At 42.1% G+C, this 12300-nt stretch overlaps 1 protein-coding gene across 4 annotated transcripts in view; it reads right to left on the reverse strand.

Annotated features, from left to right (window-relative positions):
• FLI1 (Fli-1 proto-oncogene, ETS transcription factor) overlaps nt 1–11853 on the reverse strand; it is a 154370-nt gene extending 142517 nt beyond the window's left edge. For 2 of the 4 annotated variants that reach the window (XM_031960914.1, XM_031960912.1), the window contains exon 1: nt 10517–10595. In XM_031960914.1, coding sequence (XP_031816774.1) covers nt 10517–10576 — 60 coding nt within the window. In that variant the 5' untranslated portion in view covers nt 10577–10595. Of the gene's footprint in view, nt 1–10027; nt 10308–10516; nt 10596–11725 lie in introns of those variants that run through there. The other 2 variants (XM_031960915.1, XM_031960913.1) reach the window with 2 other exon arrangements.
• Nucleotides 11854–12300: the final 447 nt, after the last annotated feature.

A 12300-nucleotide genomic window follows, 5' to 3' on the forward strand; every position in this document is an offset into this window, starting at 1 on the left:
GAAAAAGGAAATACATCAGGAAGCCATGCTAGTCCACAGGAAGTCTCACTTGGGCTGATAAAAGGAACTGATGTGAGTTGGGTTTGGATGCAGTTATAAGTCAATCAGCCTTGAAATAACAAGAAGTGTCATTCAGAAGAAACTGGAGCCTGAAAGTGGGTCTTTCATGAGGATTTCCTTTTAACCTTCTCCTGCCTTGGTCATCATTCTTCTTTCTTTGCTTTTCTCATCTCCAAATCTCTCTTTCTTTCCCTTCTTTCTTCTCTCTCTCCTTCCCTCCCTCTCTCTCTCTCTCTTTCTCTGTGTGTCAGGCTTGTGTCTCAGTCAAATAACAAGCATTTATTAAATATTTGTTATTGGTTCAACATGGAAAATGAATAAAACAATCCTTCCCCACAAGGAGCTTATGTTTCTCTTATTTAAAAAAAAAAAAAATTGGGGAAGGGAGAAGTTTCAAGCGTGGGACGTATAGAGGACCAGAAGAAAGAAAATTTGAAACATCATATGCTCTTTTATACTACAGAAACTTCTGACATCTTCTGGACATTAGGAATGAGTCAGGGAAGTTTCCCATCCCTTCAGTGTGCCAAGGTAATGCAGGGGCTGTGGCTATAATTTTCTCTTGCCCACTCTCTATTCCTTTCATAAAAGAGGTAACACTTCTTGGCAAAGAAAACCTAAACCTTGCTTGAGAGAGAAACATGAAGTCTTGATCAACTCACTCAATTCATTGGACACCTCCTCAGGATCAAGCTGGTCTTACCTGAACCATGTCACTACCACTCCAAAAAAAGACAAACCCAACCTATTTTTTTCCTTCAGTATCTGAGTCTGACTTCAAACATACATTATCCAAACAATTTCATCAGTGCTCCAGTTGACTGTACCTCTTTGGTCATAACTCATGTAGTTTGTTGCTTTTGGGATCAGCGCCAGGTACAAAAGGGCCCTTTTTGCCACCTTTAGAGCCCACTCAAAATGGTAAGTGATAAAGTTTCAAGTTGAATCAGGCCCTTTCAGGGTTTGAGGGTGTTTGCCCACAGCACAGCACTACTTCCTGTTTTAAGAAAAAAAATCCTCCCAGAAAACTCATAATGAGGCTCAAAATTCTTCTTGGACATCAAATAAGTCCTCAAAATATTGTCTTTTAAGAGCTAAGTGTAAATGAATCAGAACCAGACGAATTCTATTTCCCTTCAATTAAACAGGATTTTTTAAAAGTCAAGGAGAAAGGCGCTTGAGGCCAAATGTGTTTTGGGTTTTAATCGAGACCAAACTTTGGAAAATAACTTAAGACCCCAAAGCACAGCCAGGCCCTATTCTTAGTTTGTATTAATGCAGAAGGATTAGTACAGCTCCAGTGTCACTTAGCAATGAAAACAACCCAGGCCTGAGAAATGCTTATAGTACCTTACTCTGTAGAGCCAAGTCCCTTGAAGAGTCATCAATAGTCATCTCATGAATACTCATGTTGGCTCTAAGATGTAGGGAGAAGATATTATATTGACCCAAATAAACTGTTAAAGGGACTTCTATAGAAAGCAAGGTTTCTGAACAGGATCATCTTAAAGGCATTTCCTTTATAAATAGGATCCAAAACTCCATGATAGTCTCCCCCGCTACAAATGGAGAGGCTAAGGCATGAATTGCCAGGGTTGAAGGAAGGAAAAGAATATAGAGGAAAAAATCTCAATTAATTGGTTGCACTCGGCCAAAACTCTGATTTTATGGAAACAAACACCAAATAGTAAATGATCTGACCTAGACATTGACTTTGGATAGAATCCAAACTGTCCCTAAAGATTCACTTTGGGAATCTCTTTGAATTGGAGCCCAAAACCTAACATAGACTACCATATATGCTAGGGATATGGGTAGATACCATTCATGGTTCTACATTATTCCTAGAAGGAAGGGTCTCATGGGAAAAAAAACCATAAAATCAAAAGTCTGCATATTTAGATTCAAGTCTCAATTGTCACAATCTGCTGCTTTCTTTGGAGGAGAGGGGGAGTCATTATACCTTAGTCCACAGTTTCCTCATCTGGAAAATGAGAGATTAGATTTGAAGGTTCCCTTTAGTTCTAAACATCTATGACTCTATTTGTTCCATATGATTTACTTACAGCAATACCACTTGTGACAAAGAAGAGAAGAAAGATGAATTTTCAGGCAGAAACATAGAGGGGAGTGACTGGATCTATGATTGCACTGAGACAAGAATTCCTAGAGGAGAATTGACTTTTCTTAATGTAGACTGGTACATTCAAATATTAGAGTGTAACCAAAAGCCCTGACAAGTTAAGTGACTTGCCTAGGGTCACACAGCCAACTTGTATAAGTGGCAGGATCTGAATTCAGATCTTCCTGGATCTAAGACTAGCTTCCTATCTGCTATATCATATTTCCTTGGGCCAGGCATAGTACTTTGGGATGAATATAAATCTGTCAAATACATATTTTGATAAAAAGAATGTAAATAGTGGCTAGACAGATGCAACAGATATAATTTAAAGACTACTCATAAATGTGTATGTAATTCTTAATATATGGCCATTTTGATTTGACATGTATTTTACATGAAAGAGATTATACAAAAGTGCATACTCAGATTCCTATATACATACAGCATGCATATGCATACAAGTTCAGACTCCATAACTGTGTTCCTGGAATGTTCTCTGTCTAACTTAAACCCACAAATGTCTGGAAATTCTAGGTTAAGGCTCCCGTGACACCTTTAATTCTGGCCCCATGCATGTATGTGCTGGGATGGGACACAAGGCCTTTCATTACATTGGACACATAACACTGGTAAATGGGACTGTAGACTGCAAAAGCAGTTCGTTTTCCTAATATTAATTTACTTTGAAAGGGCCAGGGAGATATTTCATGCTCCAGCATTTTGAAGTACGGATATTGGGTACCTTTCATCACACCTTCTCCTTTTGAAAAAGGAGAATATTTGGAGTATTTCAGAATTTTGTTTTGAAGCCATATAGAAGAGATCCCAAACTTTAGGAGAATGCATCTGCAGACAATCTCTGAGACTACTCTCATGTCAGATAGAGACAGCATGAAGTACATAGTTTAAAAAAAAAAAGACTTGGAATCTGAGGACCTGTTTTTGATTATGCCATCCACTACCTGAGTGGCCAGGTACGTTTTTGTGCCTCAATGACTGTATCTGTAAAGTTGAGGGATGGTACTAAAAAAATATTCTATAGATCTTTTCCAGGTCTATAGCTGTGATATTACAAATTTTTACAGATTTGTTTGGCAGAATTTAGCTGAGGCATGAGACTCAAGTGAGCATTTTAAAGATACTGGACAATTCAAAATATTACTAGAAATCTGATTTGGACCCCAGGGAAAAAATTTTAAAATTTATCTCAATTCCTACCAGTAGATTCATTCTCTGTTGACATTAAGCTTCTATAAAATATCTATACATAAAATAAATCACCAAACTATAAAAGAAAGTCTCCATGAAGCCACTAGAATCCTGAGGAGACATGATATATGCCTGTATTTTGAAATGCAAAGGGGACAAGAATGGGATAATATGAAATAGTGTTTCCCCCCATCCTGCTGTATTTCAAAAGCAGATGCTGTTTAATAGACAGATGTTCTTAAAGACGGGCGATAGCAGCATGGTCTGGTGGTTGGCCATCACTGACTCAGAATTTTCTCATCCTAATTCTGACTCTGCTACCAACTTGTTGGTGGCCTCAGATAAGTCAGGCACCTACTCTCTATCTCAGTTTCCTCAGGGACTGAGTTGAGAATAGTAAGGACTCAGGGTTTGGTAGTGCTAATGAAACTGAGGTTACAAGTCTAATTCTTATGTGGACCAATTAATTTTCTCCAGAGACAGAGTATCCTTAAGAGCTGGTTGCTTTTGACTCAGAGAGGAAGGGAGGAGAGTGTTTCAGTGGATAAACCAAAAGTAGTATTACACACCCACTAGGAAAACTTCTAAGTACATATGTGACAGAAGCTGGGATCTGGGTAGCTTAATAATATAACATAATAATAGCACACAAAAAACATTTTTTAAAATAAAGAATGATCTCATTGATGTGTTTCCCTGATGAGTCAATTAATCATAAAGCAGAGAAAGATAATATGTAGCAATAGAAAATGAAACTGGCTACACTTTTCTATAGAAGGACTGACACCTGGCAAAGTTTTAAGAGAACTAAAATGAACTTTGTGGATGTTTGACTCATGTGTCTATACAAATGCTGGTCTCCATTAATAACAGTTTGTCACAGAACAACAGGCCAAAGAAGGGTCTAAAAAGATGGTTTCACTAAATACAAGCCAAGAAAGGTTATGCTATTGAAAATAAAAACAAAAACTCCCCCCCCCCATCTCCACAGTGCTAACTCTACACACTGCTTAAAAAAAAAAAAAAGGAATGATGGGTTTTCCCTTATAAACCCTGGCAGGGCCATAACCACAGAGGGGCATTTGGGGATGTTGGAAGTCCCCTCCCTACACCTGTGACTGTTACATTTTCTTTTACCCCATAATGATTTCTAGGACCCCATTAGAATCTGATTCCATCCTAAGAATGTAATCCCTGGCACTCATAATGAAGCTATTCCCTTCTGAAACCTGCATCAGAAGCCTCAGACAGAATGGGACATCCCTAGAGGGACTTTCTCCTAGGGATCTATAGGTTGACATCTAAAAGGAGAAGAGGTGGCTTATAAGGGATAATAATGATTCAAACCTCTAAGAACTTTCCCTGGTCTTCTAGTATCATGGATATTTCATCAATATGCTTTAAGCAATTTGCACAATTTTGGTCTTGGACTCGGCCTATTTATGGTTAATGGACTTCATTGGATTCAAATGAATCCCTAACTGAGGCAAAGTCATCTGAATCAAAGGAATCAGAAGCTTTGAGTCTCAGTGTCATTAGAGCTCAAAATTATTTAGTCTATCCAGGCTAGGAGAAGAATGTAGAAACTATGAGCTAGAACTTCTGAATATATTATATTTAATTAGGATAATGTATGGCAAGCCAATCATTGTTTTTATGGAATGGTCAAATGGGTCCTTCAGCCTGTCTACTCATGTGTATGTAGTCTATTGATTGACTTATTGTTTTTCAATTGAATTGGTCTATTTTTTATGTACCCAATTTGGAAGTTGACTTTGTTTATAGGAGAGCAAACTTCTCACAAGCTAAGGCTTAAAAAAATCATGATAGACACAAAATTCAATAAAATTAGAGTTTGGAATCTGAATTTTAAAAAGCATATAGGAAAATTTTCTAGATATGAAGAATCAACTTTTTCTTCTAACAGAAGTATTTGGTCTTCTTTTCAACAATAACTTTTGTGTTACAAAGGTGTTTAGACTCATACCTGGATATATCTCTGAATTTATATTCATAAAATATATCCCCTTAAAAGTCATCTAATTGTTAATACTTGTATGAAAGTGAAGGCAATTTGCTGTTATGATAATAGCAACAAGGAGCAGAAACTCACAACCTTTCTGGACTCCAGTTTCTATATACGTGTTGAAAGGTGTTTAGACTCATACCTGGATATATCTCTGAATTTATATTCATAAAATATATCCCCTTAAAAGTCATCTAACTGTTAATACTTGTATGAAAGTGAAGGCAATTTGCTGTTATGATAATAGCAACAAGGAGCAGAAACTCACAACCTTTCTGGACTCCAGTTTCTATATACGTGTTGAAATCAAATATTAAAAAAAATCTACCATTATTTCTTTCAGTTCTGAAATTCTGTAATTCTATTATTTTTAAATTGTTATTGTCTTTTTGGGGGTAAAATCACTATAGACCTAGATTGATAAGGGTTTGAGGGTACTCTAAGCTAGTTCTAACATATAGAAACAAGCTGCCAGATCTATTTCATCTCCACTTGCACGTGTAGATTAAAGTAAACTTGAAAAATTGACTTTTGGTACTCCTTTGGTGTAGCTTTACCCTCTAATTCTTCTTGAAATAGCAAGTCACATCAATATTTTCAAAATATTTCAATGAGTCTTGGAGCTATTTGGACCAGAAAGCCGGATCAACCTAGAATTCTTCCTGGTACCTTTCAATTCTGCACAGAACTCACATGTTTCAACATTTTGAAAAACTCTAATTACCATTCTAATATGTTCAATCATTCAATGAATATTTATCGAGCACCCACTGTGTGTCTAGAACTCTGCTAGGTATTGAGGGATATGCAAAATCCAGATGTGCCTGCTATCTGCATGAAAATTTTGACCCTGTAAAGGGGGATATAATACAAACATAGATGATGATAATAGACACTATATTTCTTCTTCAGAGACTGAAAGCATGGAATTGTGACAATTAGGTTCTGGTAGAACCATTACCTATTACTACTACAGACCATAAGTTAAATTATATTATTAAGCAAGGCTCAACTCCGCCTCCTCACTGTGATATTATCAGTGGTGAAAGGCATGTGATGCTGATTACTGCTGCAAGAAATGACCTGGTTTCAAAAAACCACACTCAGTTCCAGGCATTCTTCAATTGCACCTCACTACCTTATCTAAGAAAGCCTGCTCCAATGCAGGAATAGTGAAAGTTAAAGGTGAGGAAGCAGTTGGAGAGAACAGAAGCTTGCCACTGAGATCTATGGAGAAGGTGAAAAGAATGTGCTTAAAAAACTCATCAAATGGCTCTCAAAATTCATGGAGGATAATTTGTTGGCCTTGAAGCAGAGTTAAAAACTGGAAATCAGGAGATGATGGAAGAAGGGAAGGGAAGAGGGGAAATGTGTTTTCTGAAGAAATTTGAAAAGTAATGGAGAGTCGATGAAGCACATAGCCACAGGAAGGTAGGTTACAGATGAGAGGAGCCATAGGGAAGGAGGCTCTTGAATGGATGGGAAACAGTGGTGCAGGGTCAGTGAAGGGAGCAGTAAAATAAGTAATCAATGGGAAGAGAATCCTTACATCTTTCTTGCTAGTTGGGTGCTATCTTACCCCTTTAAGTGTGAAAACAATTTCCTTTTAAACTGTACTATTAAAAATCAAAGAAACAAAGAAAGTATAGAGCTTGTCAAGTCTAACCATAGGCTTTAGAAGTGAAAGGAAAATTAAAAATTATCTAATTCCTACATTCTCATATTACAGATGAAGAAACTGAAGCCCAGAGAGAGGAAACTTTCTAAGATCAAACAAGCAACAAATAGATTTAGAGTTTTAACTCAGGCCCTTTGCCTCTCTGATGTTATAATCTTGCTCACCATGAGAAATTTTAAAATTCTAGGATTCAGTTTAGTTTGTGAATCATTCATGTATTCAAATTTCTATCACTTTATGCTTCAATTAAACTTCAGGATAGCTGTTGAAGACATTTAGAGAACAGAGTTTTCCCCATTTTACAGATGAAGAAACTAAGCCCTGGAGAGATTATTTAATCAGACAAACAGAAGAATATTACATCTATTTTGTGGCAGAGCCAGCTATTCTGTAGGCCAAAGACCTTTCCTCTATACTATATTGTTCCTAATCACAGACATGATGTGTAAATTGGTCTAGGTTTCTCCCATCCAAAGGTTGAACATAATTAGGCAATTAAAATGCAGTGTCTCTGTTGTTGTTTACAGATGATTTGAAGATCCGAATTTGTGCCAAATTTGATGAGGGTGGCCCAAAACACTGACCTGCAGATTTGAGGTTAGGTGACTACCTTAAGATTCCACCATTACTTGAGGGGCTTTATTTAGCCATGTATATAGGAGTTTGAATAGAACACACAAATCTGTCACTTCCAAACCCTGAACACAACTTGGGAAAGAGGAATACAGAAAATTTGTCTAACTTAAAAGGAATGCATCGAATTTTCCTCTTTGGGACAGGGAGACTAGTTACTAGTTACTAGTGAGAGGTTGCTTTGCTAACTGCCCATTCCAGTCACTGTGTGTATGTCTAAAGAGTCTGGCACATTTGGGTACAAAGACCACAGCTTCCTCCCTTTGCTAAGGGTTTGTGCTTGGAGGTCTGAGTCGTTCAGAAATATTGCTTCACTTCTCTTTAGGGGGTAAGAACCAAGACCCTGAGCCCTGTTCCCGCCCTTCCGGCTTTAAGGGGTGGCTTTCTTGGATGGGTATAAGTAGCAAATGTCTACTTTAACAGAGTGTGGTTGCATTTGAAATCTAGTTTATTAGATATGAAGAATTTTTTTCCAAGTCAGGAAGATTTTAATGATATCTATACCACTTCAATCACAGAAAGTAGGACCCTTGCCTTCTTAAAATAGTCCCACCCTGCCTTTTTTTCTAGCATCTATCCAGGTGTCTTCCTGCTCCCACTTTCCACCCATGCACCTTCTACTCAAGCATCCCCTTCTCATATAGTCCCCCTTCTTACTTACACTTGTTACAATCAGTTAGTCATCTAATCTAGAGATTTCAAGTTCCTGCAGTTAGTGTCTTTTCCCCAGATCAGCAAATTTCAGCTTTCAGAAGCAGAAGGCAAAGGGAAAAAAAATTCATCAGACCCCACCCAGGCGATATGCATCTTTTGAAATTGTTCAAACCCACTATCTCTAACCTTGTCTTTAAAAGCACCAAACCAAGAAGGGAGTTTCTCTCTTTTAGGTCTTGGGGATTAAAGAGAGTCTGGCCCCCAGTTCACCAGCTAATTGCTTTTCCAGATAAAGTTTCTTTACTTAATGCTGGGCTGTCCTGCATCATTATAGCTCAGTCTTGATCTGGTTTATCTGCTGTTCTGCTACACATGAAAATCGGTGCCTTTACTAGTGATCTAGAAATTTGGGGGGCGGGAAGGAGCATGAGGGGGTGTGGGTATGTGTGCCTTCCTAATTATGTTTCTCCTGGAATTCCAGGGAGAAGGAGAATGGAATAAAAACAGTTTGAGTATCAATACACTCAAACACTCAACGACCTCTCTGCTTGCCATTGTGCTGAACAGAGGTGACACTTTGGAAGAGGTCAGCAGTTCTCACTAGAGTCCCTCTGGCAGCTGGGCCCTGCTCCCAGCTGAGCTCTAAGCCGCCCGCCGGCCTCCCGCCTCCTGAACAGTTAGTTACTCTCACCAAACCGTCTTGGGCCTTCCTTCAGAGAGCAACGCCTGTAGCCCACTCTCCTCTCTGCTTCCCGCGTTCCGTCCCGTACTCTTCCTTGTCCCACACCCCCACCCCTCCAGGGAATAAAAAAATAAGACGACGCACGTATGGGGAGGTAGGTGGGTAAGGGCGCAAAGAGTTGGAAACGAAGGCAGAAGACAACCAGTCTCAGGTAAAGCCCGGCAGCTTCAGGGCTTTCAGAAGACCCGGAGTCAGTATAAGTAACATAGAAGGAACGGAAACCAGCCCAGTGCTGACAAGTAAACAGGGGCTAACATCTGGAACAGCCTCGCTGCAGACAGACAAACAGACACAGCCTAACCGGCTGAAACCAATCCACTTGCTTGCCCTGGGGCCCACTAGACAACCTAGCTGCCTCTGCTTCTCCCTCTGCTTCTCGGATCCCAGGAGGTTGGAGGGGAGTGCCCCTGGGCGGGGGCTCCAAGGAAGATGGGACCAGGGGTGAGGGGGAGCTGTTTGTAGCCGAGCTTCCTCCCCAGCTACCTGACTGTAAATCTCCAGAATCGTCCCCCACTCCACCCTGTTATCATCATCCTCAGTCGGCGATAAGTGAGAGAGAAAGACGCTGGGCTCGAGGAGAGGAAGAAGTCCGATTGTGGGACAGGATGACCTCGGCTCCGATTTGGGGGTTGTGTAGGGGTTACCTCCATCCATAGGGAGCACAGGGAGTTAGTGAGGTACCCCTTTTCCCTCTGCCAGCATCCACTCCCTGTACAAAACTTTCGAACCAGAACGGAAAGAGGAGATACGTGAAGAGAAGAAAGCAGGAGAATAAAGAAGAAAAGCAGCCACGTCTTTCGGACCCCGGCATCTTCACGCCCCAGCCTGGCGGCCCCTCTCGGTTCCCCCAATCTAGTTCCTTGCCTCTCATCAGCCCAGATCCCCACTTCAGACTCTTACCTTAATAGTCCCGTCCATTTGGCGAAGTCTACAGCCGAGCCCCCCAATATTCCACACATTGACCCGGTTAGAGCCTAACCCCGCAGCCCCTTCGGATTGTCTCCGCTCCCGCACCTCTCCGGCTCCTGGCCCCCTGTCCGCGTCCCCCCAGTGAGCTCCTTGCCCTCTTCCCCGCTTTGCACGTTTGTTGTTGTAGCGGGGCGAAAAAGAGACAGTTAACCGGATGAAACTTTTTTTCAGCTAATTTTGGGAAGTGACTTCACTTTGCGAATCGGAGAGGAAGTCCTATCTCTCTCTCTCTCTCTCTCTCTCTCTCTCTCTCTCTCTCTCTCTCTCCTCTCTCTCCCTCCTCTCCGCCGGTCCTGCTTTTTGCATCACACACACTATATAAATATACACGTAGATATTGTAGATGCATTCATACGCAGCACACACAGGATACTAGCTTCAGGGAGATAAGAACTATGCTAGAACAATAATGCTACCCACCCTCAGCTCCTGGTTCAGCCTGATTCCCGCAGTTCCAGTCTTCGACCCCCCAAGAGTCATCTACCCCGTGGTTCTTCCCAAAAAAGTCAAGTGTGAAACGTTTTTGCCTCTCTCCCCCCCCCCCCCCGCTCCTTTTTTTCCCTGGGGCTGTTGGCTGAACGCAGCCCGCCTGACTCACTCACTTTCCGTCTCTTCCCACAGATATTTTCATTAATGTTTTTTCCAGCCGGAGTAAAAACTTTAGAGGGGGAAAAAAACCCGGGAAAGTTTTCTGGAGTTTGTATGACCTGATGAATACAGGGAACGATGTAGATAGCGCAGAATCGCAATAATAATAATTGTTTAAAGTCTCACCCATGGTGATGATTTCCAAGCATTCCCTAAATTCACAGTTTTTCACAGTACCAGATAAATATTCCTTCAGAAGGACCTCAACCCATCGAGGGGTTATTTGAATACCTTCACAAGCAGGACCCACCCCACCCGCTCCGACTCTCCTTCTTCCCCAAACTGAGCTTGGAGCTTTCTTGTTCTTACGTGAAAGGACAGTCTCTCTACGTCCCTCCCTTCGCCTCGAACCTCTATGAGTTCTCTCCGTAGCCTGAAGCTGCCCTCCTGCTGTGGAGACTAGCAGGAAAGGGGTACTAATAGGACCTTCAAGCCTGGGTATCTTCTTGGAAATGGGGGGAGGTAATGCTGGGGTAACTACCCACCCAATCCCAATACACTTACTCCAAAAGCCATTTATTCTTGACATCAGGCTGCAAAGCCAACCCATGCTTTCCAACCCCTCCCGAGGGTTGCTGAGACATCCGTGTCTTTGGGAGAAACTAACTAACTATCGTCCCAAAACAACCCTCCTGTCTCTTGCAAATGGATTGAGTGGATTGGACCGCAGACGAGCCCGTTCCGGCAGCCACGGTCGCAGAGAAATGCAAAGAAAACAGACTTTTTTCTTCCGAGAACATCCACCCACTAACACTGTCGAGTGACACCCCTCCCCTCTCCCCAGCCCAAACTCAGATAGCTGAGACCCCAAGAAGTCTCGAGCCCCGGAGATCCCACCCACCCACCCACCCCTAGACGGGTGCCCGGAACCCTGGAGCAGTGGAGAAACGGGATAGAAGCGCAGAGGGAGGGAAAGAGGGCTGGCGGGAGGACTCAGCATGGGTTCGCTTTTTCCCGGGTGCTCCGGGAGAAACAGGTTACCTTGTCCAGCGCTCTCCTGACCACACTTTGGACTTTCTCACTTTTATTTAAGAGTCCGACAGGGGGGGGAAATCCAAATGGGATCCAAATGAATTGGGAAGAAAAGAAAACCAAAAGGTCTCCGTGGCAGCCGTAGAAGTGACTTATTAATTCTTTATTTCTTCAAGAGCAATTGAGCCGGAGAGCTCGCTCGTTCTCCTTCCCTTCCCCCCTCCCCCTTCGCCCCTCTTGAAATTAGCCTCATCAATTCAGCTCCAATTTTCGGTTCGGATACAGACACGGGACTGAACGTGACCAGACCTGGAGCCGCGGGTGCAGCTTGCCAGCTATTGAGACTCAGCCGAGGTGGGGGTGGGAACATAGGGGGGGCCTGCAGAAGGGGGGAGCTGCGGCTGGCTCCCTCTCCCCTCCTCCTGTCTGCCTCTCAATCCTGGGGTCTGCTCCGGGATCCCCCGAGACCACCACATCTGGTTACTGCTAGCGGGGTCAGGTCCCCCCCTTTGCCTGGGGCACAAGGACTGGAGTTCAATTAAAAGAAATCAGACTTAACCCTTTCCTCTCCAACCGTCCTCTCT

This window comes from Sarcophilus harrisii, chromosome 3, assembly GCF_902635505.1.
Source record: "Sarcophilus harrisii chromosome 3, mSarHar1.11, whole genome shotgun sequence".
Lineage (NCBI taxonomy): Eukaryota > Metazoa > Chordata > Mammalia > Dasyuromorphia > Dasyuridae > Sarcophilus > Sarcophilus harrisii.